This window comes from Pelophylax lessonae, assembly GCF_965119305.1.
Source record: "Pelophylax lessonae genome assembly, chromosome: 1".
NCBI classification, from domain to species: Eukaryota; Metazoa; Chordata; class Amphibia; order Anura; family Ranidae; genus Pelophylax; species Pelophylax lessonae.
Window position 1 is genome coordinate 99,868,063 of NC_138768.1, and position 24,248 is coordinate 99,892,310.

The window sequence follows — 24,248 nt, forward strand, 5'->3', positions numbered from 1 at the left end:
TCAAAGCCCTTTTTAAAATCGGGCCCGCCCAGACATGCCTAGCGGGGGCTCGTTTACTCCTTTAATCCAGCCTTGACCTTGGATGCCTGGACCGTCAAGACAGTCTCTCCGGGGCACATGTAGACCTTCAAAAATTCCCCTTGGCTGAGGTTAGTTACTACAGAACTTCCACGGTCCAGCAAAAAAGTGCTCCTGCTCTTTGTCGAGTCCCTGGTAGAACAAGGTACCGTGACACCAGTTCCGGTGCCAAAGAGATTTCAGGGCATGTACTCCCCTTACCTGGTCAAGAAGTAGTCTGGGTCTTGAAGACCAGTCATCGACCTCACACATCTGAACAGATTTATCGCAAAATAAAAATGAAACCGCTGTGCTCCATCCAGCAGGCAGTGCACCTGGGCGCGACTGTCTCACCTCTAAAGATTTGAAGGATGCCTACTTCCATTTGCCTGTTGCAGTCACATTCCAGAGTTTCCTCCGGTTTGCGGTGGATCAATTTACATGCCTGCAATTTGGAATCTCAACGTCGTCTCATGTTTTCTCCAAAGTCTTGCTGGCTGTAGTGGCCTTGATCAGGAAGAGGGGCATACGACTGCACAATTACTTCGATGACCTCCTCCTGCTGTCTCAGGACAGGGGAATAAGAGTAGAGCACGGAGACCAAAGTCATCCAAGTTCTCCGGGATTTCAAGAGAATCAAGAGAAGAGCCCCCCCAAGTCCCACGCATTCTCTAATTTATCTCGGGGCTCAATTCGACACGGCCCAAAAGCATCATCTGCCTGCTGATAGAGAAAATTCCGGTGATCCGGATCAGTATTTCCTTGGCTTTGTCGGCCTTCCATCTCCGGGCATCCCAGCGCCTGATGATCCTTCGTACTATGGCCTTCATGGCTCCAATGGTCAAGTGGGCACTATGGAGAATGCATACCGTTCAGAAAGGGTTGCTTCAGCCGATTATGTCATGGGCCTAGGAGGTACCTTGCCAACATTTCCGCAGTATATATTCCAGGGATTCAGAAGTCCCAGGCAGACTTTGTCCCACTTTCCACTGAACGACGAGTGGTCCCTTCATGCAGACATCTTCAAATGGAATCTCACGCCGGGGGTGAGCCTGTGGATCTTTATGCTTATCACAATTTTCCTTTCCTGATGGACTCCATGGCAACAGGAGTTCCCTCCAAGTGTCATGAGTAGGCTAGTTACGGAATGTGGCCTCTGGCTCAGCCTGAAAATTACTGTAAGTAGTTTAAAGGAAATTTTCAGTTTTAACAAGCATTGAAGCAGCTAGCTCAGGACATAGAGGATGAATACAAAAATTAGGTTTTCCTTTTCTTTATCAGAAACTGTCTGTATAAGATTGTTAAAAACCTATTGAAATCTAGTCAACTGTTGATAATAGAGATCTGCCAGTACAGTCAGTGTTATATATGGCACACATTTTCTCACTGAATTCCCTTGTATTCCACTGGAAAATTTAATTTGAGTAGAATGTAAGGGTAAGTCAAAAGCTAAGCAGCATTTTTTTAATGTTTAGTCATATACTATGTGAATGAGAACATGTAACATATAGGTGTTATCTTAATATGGCTACAAAAGTGGAAATATTGACCACTAAAATCTTACTAATCACCAGATGATCTTTTAACAAAATAAAATACAATAAGACATGCTTTGATCTTCATATTCTTCAAACGCACAAAATTACCAGACAGATATTAGGTACAGCACAAAATATTTTATTGTGCAGTAGTGCTGTCTAATATGATTGTTGGTCAGCCAATCGTTATTCAAGACTTAAAAGCACTGTGATGATTATTGAAAGTTGCGCAATCACATTAGGACCATAAATAAATAAATACACGTCAGTAGTACAACTTTCCAGCTATCAAAGAAAACCAAACACTTTAAAACCTTCATGTTAAAAATCATCAACACAAACTTGTCAATAGTGGCAGTAAAATGTCATGGACATGGCACAAATATTTAACATCAGTGATGTGCAGTCTGTTACATTAAACAGTCATTTAAAGTAGTCCAGTACCAATAAAGAGGTAAGATAAAAAAAAAAAAAGACTGACAATCTAATGCACACACACAAGTAGGCAGACATGTTTTTCAAAAGATAAAAAGACAAATACATATGATCAAAGTAGGGTTGCACGGATATCGATACTGAATAATTGCACTCATACAAATCGCATGCAAACTGCAGTCCGAATCGCATGCAGTTTCCCGCACTGCTCCTGAGTAAACCCAAGCTTGTCATAGTGACTTCAGCCTGTGTTCACACAGGACCAGTGCAGGAAACTGAATGCGATTTGAACAGGAATCTCATCGCATGCAATTCTTTGCAGTGCAATTTTTAGCCAATTAATTTTGTATGGGCTGAAATCGCACTGCAAAGGTATTGGAACTCCGTATCGGTGAGTGAGTACTTGACCGAAAGTATCGGTACTCATATGCGCCGGTAAAAAGACAGTATTGGTGCATCTCTGGATCAAAGCTGGAAAATTTTTGAAGCCCGAGAGCCGACACATCTAAAAAGGCACAGCTGTCTTTATTAAGGCGAGCGCATGATGCCGATTGGCCTTCAAGAATCTATTGGCTCCTAGAATGGACTGACTGTCCCCTACAATCTACAGTAACGTATGCACCTTGTGAATATAATTGGCTGTTTTGGTAAATACCAAAAATATACATATTTATAAAATATAATAGTATATAAAAGTTTAAACGAGAACGGTTTGTTACACCCAATACTGATTATTTCTAAGGGTGGGATTCGTTTTTCTGCAATGTTGTGTCATTTCTGGATCAATCTGCAACCAGGTCTTTTGATCAGTGTTGACACCCAATGATGGAGGAGAATTTGCAAGTAAATGGCCATGCCTGGGTGGCAGCAGTGGGCTTGCAGAGCAGTAATCATTGGGTGTTTGTAGGGGGGTTACAGTCACAGCTGGCACAGTGGTACTTCTCTCAGTGTATGGAGAAGGAACCTGAGAAACCATGCTGTAGGAGTGACTTCTGACATGTGGTGGAGCCTTTTTTTCTCTTTGTTTCTTAAGAAGAAACCAAACCATAAAAATGATGGCCAGCAGCAGGACAGCAAGAACTACCAAAGGGATTAGGATTGAAAGGGTATTGGTTTGGCTAGGCTCTGCTTTAGGGTCATCTGTAATTTGTTTAATTGTGGTTTCGTAACCAAAAGAACTTGTAGTTGTTATTTCCAAAGGAAGAGTTGACTCGTCATGCATTTGATTTCCCCATCGAATTCGATTGCCGAATCTCTTTAGGGGAGCTTCTGTAACATTTCTGTTCAGCCAGTGGCTGGTTGTCCTTTTCTCATTGCTCAGGCTGGTGTACAATAGAGCAGCTGAGGTAAATGAAAAAGATTCTACAGTTGCTGAAGAGTCCACAAGTACTGGATCATATGGAACCACAGAATAGGCAAAGTATCCCAGAGCAGGAGGCACATTATTAGCTTTTAACATGAAAGCAAATGAATCGTTGATCATTTCCTGATCTGTTACATTGGTGTCAACATCCAACAGTATTTGTCTGGCTTCAATGTCGCTATGTGTGAACTTTTCAGTCTCTTCATACTCGTCTCTTTTAGATGTCTTTCTTATGAGTTTACCATAAGCTGGTGCATCAACAACATAGTATTCTGGGTCACTGCTGGTCAGATTTGCTAGCTCTGTTGCATTCAGGTCCCCAGTTTTTAAGGTGTACTTTAAGCCTGTTGGTATTTTTACTCCAACAGCGACATTTACTAAAGGCTCCACAGTGATGTTCAGAGCCTGTCCTGTTAGATTACTTTCTGAAGTAAAGACCATTAATTGTAAACTGTCTTTGGATGCAGTAAAGTTTTCCATGTGATATACTACATTGCCAGACTCTATTTCTTTCTGATTAAAGTTAGTCACAGGCGTGTTGTTCACTATAATCCTGCCAAACATGGGTGGCTGTGAGATCTCATAATGAATCACTGTGCTCTTTCCATCTGTGGTAGCTGCTAGATTTTTAGTTGTAATTGTCGCATAGGTCTGTCCTTGGACAAGGACAAGATTTGTTTTAACTAAAGTTATGGAAAAAGGGGTAACGTCTAAATTAAAAAGTTTATATAAGGGTTTATGTTTGCCATCTGTCACACTGAAATAGAACACGCCTGACCTTGGGCTTCCATCTTGCACAAACCACAGGTCACCATTATTAATGTCTGCTTGTGTAAAATACTGAATTGATGCATTTAGGTTGTCTAATTTGGCCAAGAAGCCATTATTTGGTGCACTTATAACAGTGTATGTTATATCTTTTGGTGGATTATCCAGATCTTCAACATTCAGGTTCTCTGGGCTAAATGCAGCCATTTTTCCTTGCAGAACTCTCAGATTGGGCCGCTTTGTTTTAAGCTCTGGTGATTGGTCATTAACAGGTATTACAGTGATATTAAACATCTCCTCTATAACATCAAAGTCAGGCTTAACAGCAGATTTACTTTTTAAATTGAGCCATGTGGCAAAAGTGAAGTTATCTGTAGTGGACTCTGCTCCGTTGTGCGCATAGGTAATCCCAAATTTATTGACAATGTACTGGGAAAAGTTGGGCTTTTCTTTAGTGATATTCCTGTCTCCAACTATGATCACTCCATGTTTGGGTAACATGGTCACCTGGAACCAGACTTCATATGCAGCTCGTTGAGTTTCTGGCAGCCTAACTAGAAGGTTGGTGGCATCCAGCTTTGTTTTGTCTATTTCAATTTTCTCTCCTTCCAAAACAGAAGCACCTATAGAAAATAACGAAATATAATTATAAGGTGGACAGCTTAAAAACTAAAACTAAAAAAGTAAAATCTACTAAAAATACAAACAAAAAAAACCCCACAAACGTTATACTTACCTGCTCTGTAAAATGGTTTTGCACAGAGCAGCCCCGATCCTCCTCTTCTTGGGTTCCTGCCAGCACCCCTGGATCCTGCCCCCTGCTGGGTGCCCCATATCAAGCTACTTGCTATGGGTGCATTAGTGCATGCTCGCTCCTAAGCCCCACTCTGTGTGCCCCCCTCCCCCCCTTCACTGGCTGTGATTGAGCCAATAAGGAGGGAGAGAGACTGGAGGGAAGCTGCCTTCATGGACATCCCTGAATTGAGATCTGGGGGGGTGGGGGCAGTGGTGGGATTCAGCCAGTTCGCACCGGTTCGTGCGAACCTGTTACTAACATTTTACAAGTTCGCCGAACCGGTGCAAGCGGAGATCGGGCTGGTCCGATTCTCTTATAAAAATTCTGCAGCACTCAGCTTGCCCTTTCCTCTATGAGCCGGAGACAGTGCAGCCAGACCTTGCTTCCTGGTTAGTACTGACGTTTTCCCCCCCATAGGAAGCTGGCTGGGCTGAGACTCTGCTACCTATTGGCTGAGCAGGAGTCGGGCTGCACCGCCTTCCTTTGCCTCTCAGCCAATGGGTGCATTGCCCATTACTTTCAGCAGGCTTTCTGTGAAGTGACATTTAGGTGCTCTGCATCTGCAAATGGAGGGGAGGAAGGAGAAGCGTGTTATGCTCCAATATGTTGAAAGATTGCTAAAAGTGCCTTCTTTCCTCCCTCACTGCCTCTTTCTTTCTCTCTCCTTCTATCCCTCTTTCTTTCCCTCTCTCTAAATCCCTCTCTCACCATCCCCTCTCTCTCTCCATCCCCTCTTTCTTTCCCTCTCTCTCTCTCCATCCCCTCTTTCTTTCCCTCTCTCTCTCCATCCCCTCTTTCTTTCCCTCTCTCTCTCCATCCCTCTTTCTTTCCCTCTCTCTCCCCATCCCTCACTCTTTCCCTCTCTCTCTCTCTCCCCATCCCTCACTCTTTCCCTCTCTCTCTCTCTCTCCCCATCCCTCACTCTTTCCCTCTCTCTCTCTCTCTCCCCATCCCTCACTCTCTCTCTCTCTCCCCATCCCTCACTCTTTCCCCCTCTCTCCCCATCCCTCACTCTTTCCCTCTCTCTCCCTCTCTCCCCATCCCTCACTCTTTCCCTCTCTCTCCCTCTCTCCCCATCCCTCACTCTTTCCCTCTCTCTCCCCATCCCTCACTCTTTCCCTCTCTCTCCCCATCCCTCACTCTTTCCCTCTCTCTCCCCATCCCTCACTCTTTCCCTCTCTCTCCCCATCCCTCACTCTTTCCCTCTCTCTCCCCATCCCTCACTCTTTCCCTCTCTCTCCCCATCCCTCACTCTTTCCCTCTCTCTCCATCCCTCACTCTTTCCCCCTCTCTCTCTCCATCCCCCTTTCTTTCCCCCTCTCTCTCTCCATCCCCCTTTCTTTCCCCCTCTCTCTCTCCATCCCCCTTTCTTTCTCCCTCTCTCTCTCCATCCCCCTTTCTTTCCCCCTCTCTCTCCATCCCTCTTTACCCCTCTCTCTCTCCATCCCTCTTTACCCCTCTCTCTCTCCATCCCCCCTCTCTCTCTATCCCTCTTTCTTTCCCTCTCTCTCTATCCCTCTTTCTCCATCAGTCTCTTTCCCTCTCTCTCTCCATCCCTATTTAAATGAGGCATACAATAACGGCACCATAGATAAGGACACATACGAGTATCTTAAGATTGATCTCCCACAAACACCAACGCTCTACTCACTACCAAAGACACATAAGGACTTGCATCACCCCCCTGGTCGTCCAATTGTCTCAGGAATTGGCTCATATACTGAGCCTCCGAGTAGATTAATAGACCAATATTTACGCCCACACGTGGTAACTTTACCATCATATATACAGGACACCCCAGACCTATTGAGGACGTTATATGATAAAAATATGCCACCAAATTGTATCTTGATAGCTCTGGATATTGAGGTGTTATACTCCTCTATTCCTCACAATCTAGGCTTAGACACAGTGAAACAATTCCTGAAGGAGAGGGGTCCATTGTTTGAGACATATATTGCACAACACTATATTTACTTTTGACAGCTCCCACCTCATCCAGGTGCAGGGCGTGGCCATGGGCACTTGTTGTGCCCCGGCCTACGCGAACCTGCACCTGGGTGGGTGGGAGCAAAAATTATTCAGTGATGAGTCCCTCGCTATGTACCTGAGCCACATTTGTGGCTCAGGTACATAGACGATGTCCTCATCATTTGGGACGGAGGTATCCCCTGTTTGAGGCCTTCTTCAAGGAGTTGCACAATAATGCCCTAAATTTGAAGTTTACAATGACCTGGAATGAACATAAAATTGATTTTTTGGACACCACTCTTTTCTTCAAAGAGAACGGTCAAATTGGATCTACATTATACAGAAAACCCACAGCAGGGAACACTATTTTACATTCTGCTAGTGCACATCCCAAGACCCTCATTAACAGTATCCCATATTCGCAATATTTCAGACTAAAACGCAACTGCTCTGAGGATGTAGATTTTAAAACTGAAACCAATAAATTACAGTCACGCCTCCTTAAGAGAGGTTACTCTAAATCTATCCTTCGCTGTGCATTCAATAAAGCGAACAGTAAAATCCGACATGACCTTCTCTTTGTTTAAAAGGAAAAAAATGATGATAACAAGATAAGATTTATCACTACGTATTGTAAACAGCATACAGAAATTCGTAATGTCCTGACAAAAAATGGGACATTCTTACGAATGACCCTATTCTATCAAAATCGATTAGGGACAATGTTGTTTCAAGTCATTATAGAAGATATGAGGAGGCTGATCATACCCATAAAGGCTTGTACAAATGTGGGGAATGCAATTTCTGTTTCTTTCTTTTATTTTGGAAGGGGATTCTTTCAAATTACAGAATGGCCGTAGGAGGTTCATTAACCAATACATCACGTGGCAGACGAAAGCGGTAGTCTATATCATGTTTTGCCCATGTGGATCATTCTACGTGGGCAAAACGATTAGACCCTTATGGAAACGGATTTCTGACCACGTTTCTTACATCAACAATGGCCAAATTAACACTCCAATTGGGGGCCACATTGGCCTCAAACACAATTTTGATCAATCAATCATCCGCTTCACAGTTCTGGACGTAATTCCAGATGACGGAAGAGGAGGAAATATTGATAAAAAAGTACTGGCCCGGGAAGCCAGATGGATCTATGATCTTAGAGCCACCGTACCCCCTGGATTAAACGATATGTTAAGTTTCAAACCCTTTTTAGGACTCAATACTGTCCATCAGATGGTCTTAGCCCGGTTTTACATATGCTTCTTCTGTCTTTCCTCTCTTGTGTTTGTGTCTCCTATGTGATTATTCTATGTGATTATTAGTATGATATAAATTAAGTACTAGCAATAATTGGTCGATCTAAGATGTATGTGTTTTTATGCTGTGGATGTCATTATGTCTAACTGTGGGCATTGAAAGTATCAACCTTTGTTATATTTGGGTATAAAATATATATCCCCTTTTTCCTCTTGTTATAGGGTCAGTGCCCCTTTAATTTCTTAGGGATCTCCAAAACAGACCATCAGTCTGCCTCTTTGAGATTTACCATTTGTTTACTATTACAAATCTCCTGTAAACTGGATGAGATCTACCATGGGGTTTCGTCAGTAAATTGCTGTATACTGAGGAGGTATGTTTATTTAATCTCCTTTGCGTGCTATGTTTCCTTTTTCCTTTTATGCATGCCCTGGTTATCTCTGCGATGGGCTGCAGATGGCGCCGTTGGCGCGCTGTCGGGGTTGTGTGGACTGACTGTGTGGGGCCGGTGTTTCGTGAGAATTACCCACCCGTGAGAAAAACCTACCCTCGTCACTTCCGGTTGCACGGCACTGTATGTAATGCGGCGTTTACATTAAAACAGCTGTGCTGCAATACCAGTCATCTTCACTCCTGTCCCTGTCACTTCCCTCATCTCGGCTAGTAAATATTAAAGCGGCGGCGGGTGTATGAAAAGATAAATCACGGAGCCGACACCCGCTTTTATATTTACTAGCCAAGATCAGGGGAGTGACAGGGACAGGAGCGGAGATGACTTATATTGCAGCACAGCTGTTTTAATGTAAGCGTGGCGTCGGTAGTTTTTTTTCACCGACACCGTGATAATTTCCTACTAGTGCGCATGCGCACTAGTCAGGTCCTCAGCTGTTCCATCAGGTATCCGGGGCTGTGGGCATGCGCACTGCTGCGCTGCTCAGCTGTTCCTGGCCGGAAGTGACGAGGGTAGGTTTTTCTCACGGGGTAGGCAATTCTCACGTTACACCGGGAGCTATGTCTGAAGCAGCCTTTCCGGTTTACATTATTGGAACGCAGTAACACGCCACTTCCGGTCATGTAGTTCAGCCGTGACGATCACTTCCGGCGCGCCCGAGAATGACGTCGTTAGGATTGCGACGTCGGTACGGCGTTTGGCACGTACGGCCCATACCGCCCCAACACATAAAAAGTGCCTTTGGATTAGTAACCATTGTAGGCAGGACAAGCGGCTCCTTATTATCTTCAAAAGGTATGTATATTAGCACTCTACTGCTCCACATCTCATCCTCTTAGACGCCCTTTACCCCTTTATCCAGCCAGACATATGGACCATAGCTGTAATTATTTTCAGGTCTCGGTCTATGATCTGGCGACACTGTCTCATAATGATGGGGGATATGTACTAAGAGACCCTGATACGTCCTGTCTCCATGTGTTTCCTCAGACTATATATTAGAGGTATGTTAACCCTGAGAGCAATGCCCTGAGGACTATAGAACCTCTACTTGCCATTATTCTTCTGCTCTGACCCCCCCCCCCCCCCTCTCCCTTCCTCCACATTGTATGTCTCCTCCATGGCTGACCGATCCCCACAAATTCCTCTTCCAGCACATTATAGTATTGAATGATGTCGCTTGGGAAGGCTCATCCATTGAAGTGTGGAACCCAAAGATTGGTCTAGAAAATTATGGCTTTGATATTAACCCAAGTAGGTATGTATACATGAATCGCCAGTTTTCTAAACATTCTGGAAATCTTCTTTCAGTTGATTGGAATAGTAACTGACTTTAAGGAGAAGACGCACTCATATATATATATATATACATGTATTCATCTGTGGTATATACGGGTTCTGTCTATAGTCTATGTACAGTGACAGACGAGGAGAATGGAGGAGACATGTATATGAGTGTTTAGTCTACCCTCTGTACCTCTGCATCTATATACATTCTTATTGAAGTATATTATCATTTTCAGCCAGAATACAGCGTCTTTGTTGACTGATTCAAATTAACAGAGGATACATCCAAATAGAGGGGAATAAAGACCCCCTTACAACATATGGGGGACCCACACAAACTTAAGGATCAATAATCTTAGATTGGTCTGCTGTACCAGTCTGGTGCTCACAAGATACTTATGAATACAGGAGTCTAGATGTTCTGCCCATTAATAAACACTACATACAGCAAGGTTGGTATAAGATGCCCACAGGGACCTTGACTAAAATGTTACCCACAGTATATATATCTGTATGAAATATTATGGTATTAACTGGATATTGAAAATATTTTTGAAGTTACCTACATATATGATCTAATTTATGTCTTTTTTTGTATATGTACATATTACAGAAATATCGGTATTGCTCGGTCTCTTTGGCCCTGACGAAGCCCGATGCGCAACCCATTGGCTCATTGGGATCTTCAAACCGAATAACAACAGAGACTTCTCGCACCAACACCAGCTTGAAGCATGTATTAGCCCCCTATAAGGGGTATATTTCTGTGCTGTGGTTTTTAATTGATTTTTGGTGAATATATGGGGGATTTGTCTCATTGTGTCCAGTAATCCCTCATGTACTACACTATATATTTTATATGATCTAAATAAAATGTTCAATTTTTTATAAAATGGATTCTTGGTTTTCCTGTTTCAATTGGGCCCTAAAACCCATACTTTCTCTATTTTTGTGATATATACTCTCTCCGTCCCTCTTTCTTTCCCCCCTCTCTCTCTCTCCATCCCTCTTTCTTTCCCTCTCTCTCTTTCTTTCCCCCCCTCTCTCTCTCCATCCCTCTTTCTTCCCCCCTCTCTCTCTCTCCATCCCTCTTTCTTCCCCCCTCTCTCTCTCTCCATCCCTCTTTCTTCCCCCCTCTCTCTCTCTCTCCATCCCTCTCTCTCCCCCCCCCTCTCTCTCTCTCCATCCCTCTTTCTTCCCCCCCCTCTCTCTCCATACCTCTCTCTCTTCCTCCATCCCTCTTTATTTCTCTCTCTCCCTCCCTCTTACTTTTGTTCTTTCTTTCATCCTTTCTTTCTCCGTCCCTTTTTCTCTTATACTCTCTTCCTCCCTCCCTCTCTTTGTTTCCCTTTCTCTCTCTCTCTATACAGGGGAAAGGGGGAGGTTGCTGTGTCCACCACTCACTGATGTACTAACTCCCTGCTTTTAATTTAATCAGTTACGGACCGGAAGATTTCCCCCCCTTTCATGACCAGGCTATTTTTTACGATTCAACTCTGTTATTTTAACTGACCATTGCGCAGTTGTGCGACACTGTACCCAAATAAAATTGATATCCTTTTTTCCCCACAAATAGAGCTTTCTTTTGGTGATATTTGGTCACCTGTGAGATTTTTACTTTTTGCGCTATAAACAAAATAAATAAAAAGAGCCACAATTCTGGAAAAAAAAAAACACAATATTTTTACTTTCTGCTATATAACATTCAATACCAAATCTTTTCATCATTTTAGGCCAATTTGTATTCTGCTACATATTTTTGGTAAATAAAAAAAAATTACAATAAGGGTATTTTGATTGGTTTGTGCAAAAGTTATCGTGTCTACAAACTAGGGGAAACATTTGTCATTTTTTTTTTTTTTTTTTTTTACTAGTAATGGTAGCGATCTGCGAATTTTAGCGGGACTGCAACATTTTGGCGGACAGATCGGACCCCTGACATTAGATTAAAAAAAAAATTACACCATGCTTGAAAGTCGGAACTGGTTACTAAAATTTTTGAATCCCACCAATGGATGGGGGGGCTGCATGCTGAAGGTTTTATTTACCTTTATGCATGGAATGCATGAAGGTAAAAAACCTTCAGCCTTTAAAGTCCTACAAGAGGTCATATAATCACACAGCTACACAGGCAGTACAGCACAGGTAACAGGGTGGCTAACAAAATTGAAAAGCTGACCAATGGCTTTAACATATGGTAGCTGGTTAGCAAACAATGACTCAATAATATTTAATTCTTAGTGGTTATAGGAGTAACCCTTCTATAACCAGCAGCCTTTAAGCAGATAATTATTGCTAACCAAAAAGGGCAAAGGAAGTGCAGGGCTACAGAAGAGAATAAAAAAAAAAAAAAACAAAGTTCTTGTTTTGAGCTGCAAGGCCATTTTTTTTCACCTCTGTACTTCTACTGTGACCTTATTAAATAAAATTGAAACAGGCTAAGGAAATTTCACAATTAAAAATTTGTTGAAGGAGGCCCGATTTTAGACACAATCAAGATAGTGTAAGGAATATTTTTTATCTGGTTGGAGAATACCTTTGAAAAATATGAAACCTAAAAAGTTACCAGTATTTGCAATGAGGTGAGTTGGTCTGTTCGGATCATCAATCTCATACGATATTGTTATGAGGAACTTCTGGTTTTCTAGCACAGCCGGGGGTGAAGAGACTGTAAAAGAGAAGGAATCCTGTGTACTCCAGACCAGAGCTTCTGTATCTGTATGTTCATAGAAGATTACCGCCTCATCCACCTGTACAAGACAGAAAACAAATCCATCTTTTCTAATTAAAGGTAAATTAAACAGTATCGTCATAGAAAGTCATTGTCAAACCAATAATACTATGTCAAATGAAAGTAATCAAATGCTCATAATGCACAATTGTATATGTATGTGACTGTGACTATAATGGACTTAACCACATACACATTTTAGAGCTAAAAAACCCCCCTAATACCAAACTACCCCCAATTACCCTAACACTAACCCCACATTACAGTACATTACATTTACTGAATAAAGATAAATACTTACCTTTAAAATTGATCTCCGGTGTGGGCATCTGAAGCCGTGGTGTCCCCTTCTGTGTCCCTCTTCGTGGTTCTGGGCTACCCAGAATGCCAATCGCAATCTCGCGCATGCTCTGTAGATTGCGATCGGCACTCAGAGTAGCAGCTGGCCGTTCCCATTGCATCCTGGAATGACGCTCATCTCCCAGAACGCAATGCAAAGGAGGAAGTGACGTCGGGGGCCGCGGCCGCACAAGGAGGCAGAGGAAGGAAGGTAAGGTTATTTTCATTAAAAACAAGGTAAGTGAACCAAAAAAAAATATTAATTATCCAATTCTTTTTCAGATTGTTTTAAGCTAACTGATGCTGCAAAGTTTATTTTTAGGCTGGAACTCCGCTTTAATGGAGAGAGATAAGGGGATAGCCCTTTTTGGAGGAGGGTTTGGTGAATACCTGCTATAGCGGCTCCAATGATAGGGTGACCAAAGTGCTGTCGCACTTTGAATGACAATTGTGTGGTCATGCAAAACTGTATCCAAATAAATTTTTTATTTATTTATTTATTTAGACAGATATTGCTTTCTTTTGGTGGTATTTCATAACCACTGGGTTTTTTTAATTTTTTGCTTAAAAAAAATTTTTTTTTTTTACTTTTGATTGTAAAATTTTGCAAGTAAGTCATTTACCCTATTAACTTATATGCGATGACGAGGCTGCACTGATGGGCACCGATGAGGCGGGCACTGAACTGTCCGATTATCATAGTAAACAATGAACTGACAGTCTTGCACAGACACCGTGTGGGAGGAAAGAATTGCCGATAACCGACAATTGTGTTTACATGTCACCAGCAGTGATTGTACACAGCTGATCACAGGATAAAGGGCCACTGTGATTGGCCCTTAACCGTGATCTGTGATCAGATGTGTTCAAACAAAGCAGTGGTCATAGAGCGTGCCGCATGCCTGCCCCAGGGGACACATGGGAGGCAGGGTTTTGGGAGGACGTCCATGGACACCCTCCCAGAAGTGGAAGCCCACGTTGTAGCCATCTTTTAGCTATAGTGTGGGCAAGAAGAGGTTAGGAAATCAGTAATGTTTGAGTGGTACCCAAGGCAGTGTCAGTAAGACCACTTGAGAGTTGAGAGGAATGCTGTTGAATCTGGGCCCATAATTTATATTGTGGTGATGTGCACCACATACAAATGTGAGGCTGTATAGTAAAGCCCAAAAAGGAACAAACAGGGGGTGCCATGCTAAGTGCAGCTGGTAAAAACTGTGTTTTTTATATAAAAGCCAAATGGCGGGGGGGAGGGGGAAGAGGAGGAGACTACATGGTGTGCGTGCAGAGCTTGTGAGGGAGCTGCAGTTCCATCCCGCTATGCTAAAGCGGATCCCCGCGACCCGATCGTCCCGCTCTCACACCCCCCGTGCCCGATGAGGTTCCTTACCGGTCCTTTACAGGAGAAGGATCATGGCAACAACTGAGCAGGTCGCCCTGAAAGAGGAGCCGACTCACCTGATCCTGGTCTGTTCCGGTTTGCTAAGGATCTGGTCCATCTGGCTTCTGGCATTTAGCGTCAGACCATCTAGAGGCCACGTTTAGCATCGGCGTCGCTTGGCGCCTGCACCCAGCACTGGTTTCCAGCACAGACGAACGCCGTAGACCTGCAGTCTGGCCGGCTCCGCTGTGGGGTGCCTGGGTTACGTGGAAGTGCATTGGGGAGTCAGAAGAGAGGAAGAAGGAGCGCGCCCTGCTGAAGTTCAAAAGCAGTGGAGAGAGCCACGTGGACTAGCGAGTCTGGAGCGGGCAGAAAAGTACAGGGTACCGGACACATTAGACATGACAATCTACAATGTTGTGAGTTTTATCTTGCTCCTGTTAATCGCTGTCCTTTTTATATCAAGTGGTTGAACTTGCTTTTGAGCATTAAGTGACTACCTGTGACCCTTGATTTTGGTATTAAGTGACTGCCTGAGACCCCTGATTTTGACAGATAGTATGTCTTATTGATTGAAAAAAGGGTTACCACTGGGGACTGTGATTTTTCCTTTCTGGGGGGTGGAAAATTAAATGTTAAAATATGAGAAGTAAATCAGCAAGAGGCGATGCGATGGCAAAGTCACCTAAAGTGAGCTCCAGTTCCGGAAAAATTAAATAATTCTTGTTACAAGAAAAATACCCTGGATGAACAAAACTCAGATAAATAAACAGAGACAAGAGAAAAAAGCGGACAAATAAGGCCATCATTGGGTCTGGATACCACTATGCAATCAAGACCAGAACAAGAACTAGAGGCAGAATTAGGGCTGGATCCTAAGATGGAGAGGATGGAGAGTAATCAACCCCCCACTAAGGGCGAAATGGTCGTTATGCTCGCAGCACCAGAAAAATCTATAAAACAGAGCTCATAAGAACTTGGGTCATCTACTAATGAAAGTGGAAGATTTAGAAAAAAGCCAGATAGATCTCTTATTATTTGTACATAGCTAAGAAGAGAAATGAAAGGTTTAAAAAAGGGAACACAGAAGCCTTGCCTATAAAATGGAGGACCAAGAAAAACGGGAGCAGGAGAAAGAATTTGAGAATACGTGGTCTACCAGAATCGACGCATGGCGAGGAGTCGAGGACCTACCAGATAAAATGAGAAAATTATTTAACCCATTGTTGAATAGAGGATAAGTGGAACAGTTAAAGGTGGAGAGAGTGCATTGGGTTAGGAAACCAAGTGGTATACCAGCTGACGCCCCTAGAGATGTGATCATAATATTCCAGAGCTATGCTGAAAAGGCCCAGATCTGGGAGAGTCTGAAAAGAAAGTCACCTATAAATTATAAAAATGTAAATATTCAGATCTTTACAGACTTATCCCAGGCCACGTTAAGAAGGTGGATTACTGAAACCACTTGTGGACTTATTGCAAAAGCAAGGAGTACAGTACAACTGGGGATTTCCAGCCTGTCTGATCTGGAGGAGAGACGGCTGATCAGTAAGACTAAGATTCCCTGAGGAGATACAAGACTTTTGTGAAAAATTAGAAATCCCTGTACCAAAAATGTCAGGTTTCATTCCCCGGTGCACTCCATGGACTCAAGATTAGACTATATTATGATAGAACATAGGTTGATTGAAGCAGTGGTTCTTACATTAATAGGAATTATGACTATATCCGACCATGCCCCAGTTATAATGGAAATAAAAATCCCAGGATCTCAGAGAAAGATAAATATTTGGAGAATTAAAACTTAATACAGGATGAAGAAGTAGGGAAAAGCATAGAGAAAGAACTGTAACAATATTTATTTTTGTACATCATGGGACACAGAGCCATAAATCATAACATATGGGTTATATTGCCATCTACAGGTGAAGGACACTGGCAACCAATCAGAAAGGATGTCCCCCTATATAACCCCTCCCACACAGGAAGTAGCTCAGTTTTTTCACCAGTGTCTAAAGGTGATGGTCACGGTGGAATGTCTCTCCACATTTTCTTCAAAAGAAGAAGATTATGCTATAAACCCCAATCAAAGATCACTGAATCTAAGTGGATAGCTATCAGACCCATCTAAAAAAGTCCGTAGACTAAAAAGATGGTACCTGAGCTTCGGGAAGCAGATACAAAGGTTTTGCCTGTAACGTTGTTCTTTTTAGGCGCTGAACCCTGGGATCTGGACCCTTGGTAATACCAAACCCATAAGGCGCTCCGTGCAGGGTGCTCTACAGGTCAAAGGCCGTGGCCCCTCTAAAACAAGTGGACCCAGTCCTTGAAGGTCACCAAGACAAAGCTCACCGTGATGGGTGAAGATTGGATTCCTGTTTCAAACAGAATCCTGCAGCAGGACTGGCAAGTCCAATTTAAAATATTTACACAAAGAGCAAATGTAGAATATTTTATGCACGGTTCCCTTTAAAAGATAACGGAGACTGAGTCTCCACATGAGACTATGGATGTTAAGCTATGCAAATACATCTTGTTAAAAGCTCTGGCCTTTCTCCGGTATTAATCCAGTATTAAATGTGTCAATTGTGATTATAGCAGCTTGTGCAGTTGTGGGATTGATGCAAAATTTGTTTAAACATTATTTCTTTGCTTATTGTTTGACACACTGTTTTTACCCTGGGCTGATCACCTGAAAAGGTATCAGCTGTGACAAACAAGATTCAGCCTAAGCTTCTCTCACCCCATGTTGCTGTTTTCCCCTTGGCGCATAAGCGCCAGTATGTTAGTCTCCTCCCTCGAAAGCGTGTTTGTGGCGAAGGCTCATTTGCACGCGTGCGAATCTTCGCCTTTTAAAACAGGCATATGCCGAATAGTTTGAACGCAATTGGCATGTACATGGATGCCACGTAGCATGCCGCGCATGTGCAATACAGCATAAAAAGGCGTGATTTATAAGGAACTGTTTCCTACGTGCAATCCTCTATCAGAGACTGAATGGGACACAAAGCAGCAGCAGCTGGGTTGCGTGTGTCACTGTGGAGTGTATGTTTCTGGCACAAAACAGGTCCTGCATCTTGGGATAATCAGTGTTCTGTGTGATCAGCTGTATAAGCTTGGCTCAAGCCTTGAGTACACTGAAGTGAGTACCTCAAGTTTGTCTTTCTATAAAGCAATGTCTGCCCGAAAAAGGGCTGGGGGAGGCGCAGTTGTAAGGGGCACTGTGATGCCATCGTCAGGCCTTGAAGGTCCTCGCGGTGCTTCCTCTGTGTCTACTCCCCCTGAAGAGCCAGATGCGACTAGCAAATCTGAGCCATTACGGTTTTCAGGCATAGTAGCTACTCCAGGTGCTTCTGTCGCAACCTACATGACAAAGGGCGATTTGGCATCGGCATTAGCCAGCCTTGACGGTAAGATTGGTGGCACAATTGCAGCATCTCAAGGAGGGAGGAAACGTCTCATCCTTCCTCATCTCATCTTATCCCCCTCATCTGAGCCACCCCCTGAATCAGTTCATGATTGGGCAGAGGATGTGGAAGAAGTAGTGGACGATGACCCTATGGATGGTCAAGCCCAGGTTTCCACTTCTGGGGAGTCAGGGCCAGAGGAGTCTTTATCAGCCGCTCAAACCCAGAGATTGTTGGTTCAGTCTCTTACTCAAACGGTCCGGTCTGGATACAAATTTCCTCCCTTAGAGACGGCTGAGGTCTCTTTTTCCTCTCCAAGCTCATTGGCCCCTCCTCGTAGTCCTCCTCAGACATTTCCCACACATCCGCTCTTGGAGCAAGAAAATAAGATTTTTGTAAGATCGTACCGTAAAATCCTTTTCTCTGATGTCCATCGACAGATGCAGCCTCATCTCCATGAGCTGAGTGGGTTTATGCTCCTCCCATCAGGAGTAGTCTAGGCAGGAAAATTTTAATACACACGCCCAGGGGGCTGTCCCTCCAGGCATAAACCCCCACTGCACAACCCAGCACATCAGTTTAGTTTAAAAGCAGTGAAGACAACAGAACCACCCCCAGAGGGGCGGGTGCTGTTTCTGTCGATGGACATCAGAGAAAAAGATTTTACCATATGATCTTACAAAAATCGTATTTTCTCTATCGTCCATTGACAGACGCAGCCTCATCTCCATGAGCTGAGTGGGACGTCCCAAAGCAGTATAGGCATGAGGGGTGGGAAAACCCAACCAGACAGAAACGTCAACTCCAAAAGGCTAAACGCAGCCAACTGGGCAATATGGAGCTCAACCAAACAACAGGAGCTCACGCAGGTAAAAGACCCCAAAGAGTAGTACAAACAAACATTCTGTTATGAAACAGCAGCCTGCAAAACCTTCCGAAGACACCAACAAATACACCTTGTAAAATTTGGTAAAGGTGTGCACAGACGATCAAGTCGCTGCCTTACAAACTTGTACAACAGAGGCCTGATGGCAAAAAGCCCAAGAGGCACTCAGCGCTCTAGTAGAATGCACCTTCACAGGGAAAGGAGGAACCTGACCCTTGAGTGAAAAAGCCTGAACAACTGTCTGCCTGATCCATCTCTAAATGGTAGAAGTGAACGCAGCCAAACCTTTGCGAGGACCGTCCGGAAGGAAAAAGAGTCCGACTTCATGAAGGACTCAGTAACCGTCAGATAAACACTCCTGGTGCCCCCTTGATGTTTGATGTAAGCCACAGCCATGGCATTGTCCGACTGGACCCAAACCAGAGAGCCGTGTGGCCGACGCGTCCAGTGAAGCAGGCAGAGCTTCATCGCTCTCAGCTCCAGAATATTGATTGGCAAGGAAGACTCTTCCGAGGCCCAACTCCCCTGGGCAAAGAGCTTCCCCAGCACTCCACCCAAGCCTGGCAGGCTGGCGTCCGTGCTGACCACTGTCCAAAACACCAGCAGGAAGGACTTGCCTTGGCACAGGACAGGTGACTGGAGCCACCAAGAGAGAGCCGACTTTGTGAGAAGGCTCAACCGACTCTTCTGGTCCAATGACCGAGGACCTCTGTTCCATTTTGACAGAATATCTTCCTGCGACTGTCTCGTGCGAGACTGAGCAAACGGGACTGCTTCCAAGGTCGGGACCATCAGACCCAGGGCCCTCATGCAAGCCCGCGAGGACTGATCGGCCTCAATTAGAAACCGGACCACTCTTTGCAACTTCTGAAGCTTGTCCAGAGCAGAATCGAGGATCAGCCCCAGATAAGTGAACCGCACGGACGGTGTCAGGGCAGATTTGTGGAAATTGGATCATCCACTCGAATTCCTGAAGGGTCTGAATGGTGATGGAGATGTTGTCGAGCAGATACGAATGGGAGACTGCTCCCAACAGGAGATCATCCAGATATCCCACAATGGAGATACCTCGTCAACGTAACAAGGCCAGCACAGGGGCTAGGACCTTGGTAAAAACTCTGGGAGTCGTAAAAAGTGATGGGACAGGGGAAAACCCTGTCAGCTTTTGCTTCTGAGAGCAAAAAGTGACCCTCGTCCCTGTCAGCGTGGGCTCATCAGCCAATTTTAAAGTATCCCGTACTGAAATAATCAGGGCTTCCACTAATGCGAGTTCCCATGCTGCAGCTGAAGACAGGTCCTCTTCACCATCTGACTGCGAGGACAGCAACCCTTCAGGTAGGGGGGCGTCCGGGGCAACCCCATCAGCCTCTGGATCAGAGGACGGATGGAGAAGGCAGTGTCCGTTTTCGGCTATCAACCTTTTTTTAATGACTAAATCAACTTTAGTCACCAGGCTTTCCAGAGCTGCTGAAATTGCGGCCAGCTACTGTGATCCGGACTGTCCGGAAGTCGCACAGAGTGGGTCTGAGGGCGATTTCACAGTTTGGGACTCCATATTGCAATTTGCAAAAAAAAAAAAAACAGAGTACTGTCGCTTTAAGAGCGCTGATCGCAGTACCCACCACCCATCGCAGCGGTCTGCAGGGAACCCCTTTAAACTAAACTGACAGCAGAACGTGCAGGAATATGCCCACAGGGACCCCAAGTACAAACTGTCCTCCTGATTCTTCCAGCAGCATGGAGAGAAAAGACAGGAAGTGACCTCTGCTAGCAGCAGAAAACAAAAACACAGGAGGTGATGTCGCTACACAAAAATGGATGCCCATACATATCAATAGGAAGCTACCGGGAAAATGGCTGCCCCATACAAGTCTATGAGGAAAAATTCACATTGCCCACACTTAAGATGGCGGCGCCCACGGCAAACGGCCAGGGACAGACCCCCCCCCCAGGGCGCCAGGCGATCCAGACACACAGCCACTGCAGAGACAGGGAGGGGGGGGGGGGGAGGGTAGGACACACAGACTGGGCACCGGGCAGGCCATGGGGATCTTTTGGGAGGCACAAATCCCATTATCCCTGGGAGAGGGCCCACATCTCCCAAGGTCAGCAGGGGCAAGGGGGGCACATTTACTCACCATACCATGGACCGGGTGGGCTCTACTCTGGGCAGACTACCTCCCACCCGAAGTAGGGGTGCTGCCAGCCAAGGGGTACGCTGCGATTCAGGGTGTTCCAGGTCGTCGCATCTGCTCACAGGCTCATCCCCATCTGGAAAAGGGGCACCTTCGTGGCTAGGCCTAGGTCGGGACTATAACCTGCTCTTAGGCCAGACTGGGGGGGACCATAAGGATCTAGATTATCCAGTGCCAAGCCCCAGCTGGCATTGTTGCTTGTAAATCACAAAGAAAATACTTCCTTGAACACTAGCTAGCAAGTGAGTAAAGAAAAATAAAAAATAAATGTTCTGAAAAGAATAAAAAGCTGAGAACGGAGTCCAAGCAGGAAACCTAGGTCCTACTCCTTCTCTAGCCAGAAACACACTGTTGTACTGGGCTGTGGCAGTGGGGGTTATGACTGTAGGGACAGCCCCGTGGGCGTGTACATGTTAAAGGTTTTGTACTAACATACTGCCTAGACTACTCCTGCAGGTGGCAGCATAACTCACTCAGCTCATGGAGATGAGGCTGCGTCTGTCGATAGAGAAAATCCATTTTTTTTAGACAACGAAGCCCCATATATCTCAGAAGCTATGCTATGGGAGGTTCATAAAACTTATATCAGAGGAGTGCTCATTTCAATAGGCTCCAAGAAAAAAAAGGCAAGAACTATTGGTTTAAATAGTTTAACAACAGATACATGAGATGAAACAGAAACCTAAAAATAACTTAAGAGGATGGGATACAACAAGCTCTGGTATTAAAAAGAAATAAACTAAGGGAGCTATTGGAAGAAGAGACGAGATGTAGCTTTAATGGAGTCGCTAGGGAAAGATACAAAAGGGGGAAATACCTAGCAATAATATTAAAAAGAGTAAAAAGTCAAATAATTATATAGAAAAAATAAAAGATCATAGGGGGAATGTGGTACATTCAACAACAGATATAGCTAAAGCTTTCCAAAGTTACTACGATGCTCTATATACAGTGTGGTAAAGGGAATCATATGAGGCAGAACAAAATAGAAAAAAAAAGGATAAAAAAATATATAAAGTAATCAAATCTGCCAAAATTATCAACTGACAAACTATTAGCCCTAGAGACACCAATCTCGCAGAAGGAGATAATGGAGGCATTAAAAAACTCACCGACCGGGAAAAGTCCAGACCCAGATGGGTATACCACCCGATACTACAGAAGAAGGTTTAAGGGAATATTAGTACCAAAACTTTGCACTTATATAAATGGGATAGGAGAAAGGGGGAAGATGAGAGCAGAATCATTACAGGCCCATATCACAATAATACCCAAAGGAGCAAAAGATGCTACCCTATGCTCCAATTACAGACCAATAGCATTGTTAAATGCTGATACAAAACTATATGCAAAAGTCCTAGCGACTTGATTGAAAAACTTGATGGTAGAGTGGATCCATCCAGATCAGACAGGATTCATTCCAGGTAGAGAGGGGAAAGATAATGGAATTAGAACGTTATTGGTATTACATAAAGCTAGAGGCCTTGATACCCTGGCCCTCCTGTTGTCAGTAGATGCAGAGAAAGCATTAGACAGGGTAGACTGGGAGTTTGTGCTGAGAACAATAGAGGACTTGGACATCAGCCCGAGAATGACTCAATAGTTTAGGGCATTATAAAAAGCAAACCAACAGCATTGGTAAAAGGTAAATAGCAAGTTATCCCCCCAATTTAAAATGTGTAATGGGGCGAGACGGGTGTCCTCTCTCGCCACTGCTATTCGTTCTGTCGCTGGTACTATTATTAGCGACAATAAGGAATAATGTAGACATAGGAGGAGTAAAGGTTGGACAGGAAGAACAAAGTGGCAGCATACGCTGACATCTGGTTTTAACCCCTTTACCCCAATGAACCCCAGAATAACCCCCCCAAATGTAATAAAGGAGTTAAAAAAATATGGGGAGCTATCAAAATTTTAAGTTCAATCCGATAAAGTCAAAAATTCTGAACATCGGGATAAATAAGGACTGGCATTACAGAGGGAATTTCCATTTACCTGGGCAGAGTCAAAACAAAAATACCTTGGGATAAATTTACCTTCTCATTAGAATACCTCCATCATGTCAATTATATACCCATGCTAAATGAGATAAAAGCAGATATAAAAAAAAAAATATATCGAGTCGCCCACTCTCTTGGCTGGGGAGGATAAACTCAATCAAGATAATTATATTGCCCAAAATCTTATACAAATTTCAAATGTTACCAATTGCTATCCCATTGGTGTACTTTTGAACAATAAAAACAATGTTTATCAAATGTATCTGGCAGGGGAAAAACCTAGAATACATTATATGGCTCGCAGTAGAGATAAATCATAAAGAGGACTAGCGGCACCAGATATTAGCCACTTCTGCCCCGGAAGATTTTACCCCCTTCCTGACCAGGCCCTATTTTGCGATTCGGCACTGCGTTACTTTAACGGACAATTGCGCGGTCGTGCTGTACCCAAACAAAATTTACGTCCTTTTTATCCCACAAATAGCGCTATCTTTTGAAGGTATTTGATCACCTGTGCAATTTTTATTTTTTGCGCTATAAACAAAAAAATAAGACAATTCTGGAAAAAAAAAACAAAAAAGGATTTTTCACATTCTGCTATATGACATCTCCCCCCCCCCCAAAAAAAATGTAATGTAAAAATCAAAATTTAACATTTTAGGCCAATATGTTTTCTGCTACATATTTTTGCTAAAAAAAAAATAATAAATAATCGCAATAAGCGTATACTGATTGGTTTGCGCAAAAGTTATCACGTCTACTAACTACGGGAAAGATTTGTCATTATTATTGTTTTTTTTTTTTTTTTTTTTTTTACTAGTAATGGCGGCGATCTGCGATTTTTTGTGGGACTGCGACATTGCGGCGGACAGATCGGACCCCTAACTGACATTTTTGGGGGTACCAGTGACATTACTACAGTAATCAGTGCTAAAGATATGCACTGTTACTGTATAAATGACACTGGCAAGGAAGGGGTTAATACTGAGGGTGATCAAAGGAGCTAAATGTATCCCTAAAGTGCTTACTGTGTGCGGGGCGGGGGGTTCTGTCACAGGCACAGACAGATCACAGTTCAGCTTAGCTGAAACTGCTGATCTCTCCCTGCCTGTCTTGACAGAAGATCCGCCTGCTTTGTTTACATAAGCAGGCAGGTCTTCTCTCGGTTTCCTGGATGATCGCGGGAGGGCAGCGGCAATCGCTGCCGCTCCTTCTGCGGCCCGCCTCCCGCTGTGTCTAAACACAGCACACGCCGCTGAAATCACATGCACTCCAGTTATGTAGTACTACGTGACTGGATGCAGCCGAGCCGCCCTGCCACAGTAATATTACGGCGGGCGGTCGGCAAGTGGTTAAAAGATATTATACCAATGTTATAATTTC

The 24,248-nt window shown here is 44.0% G+C and overlaps 1 protein-coding gene across 1 annotated transcript in view; it reads right to left on the reverse strand.

Moving 5' to 3' along the window:
• Nucleotides 1–2,566: 2,566 nt before the first annotated feature.
• LOC309563338 (chondroitin sulfate proteoglycan 4-like) overlaps nt 2,567–24,248 on the reverse strand; it is a 133,819-nt gene continuing 112,137 nt past the window's right edge. Inside the window, exons 9-10 of the mRNA XM_082267733.1 lie at nt 12,496–12,679; nt 2,567–4,784 (exon numbers count right to left, since the gene is read on the reverse strand). Of these exons, the coding sequence (XP_082123859.1) occupies nt 2,746–4,784; nt 12,496–12,679 (2,223 nt within the window). The 3' untranslated portion in view covers nt 2,567–2,745. The remainder of the gene's footprint in view (nt 4,785–12,495; nt 12,680–24,248) is intronic.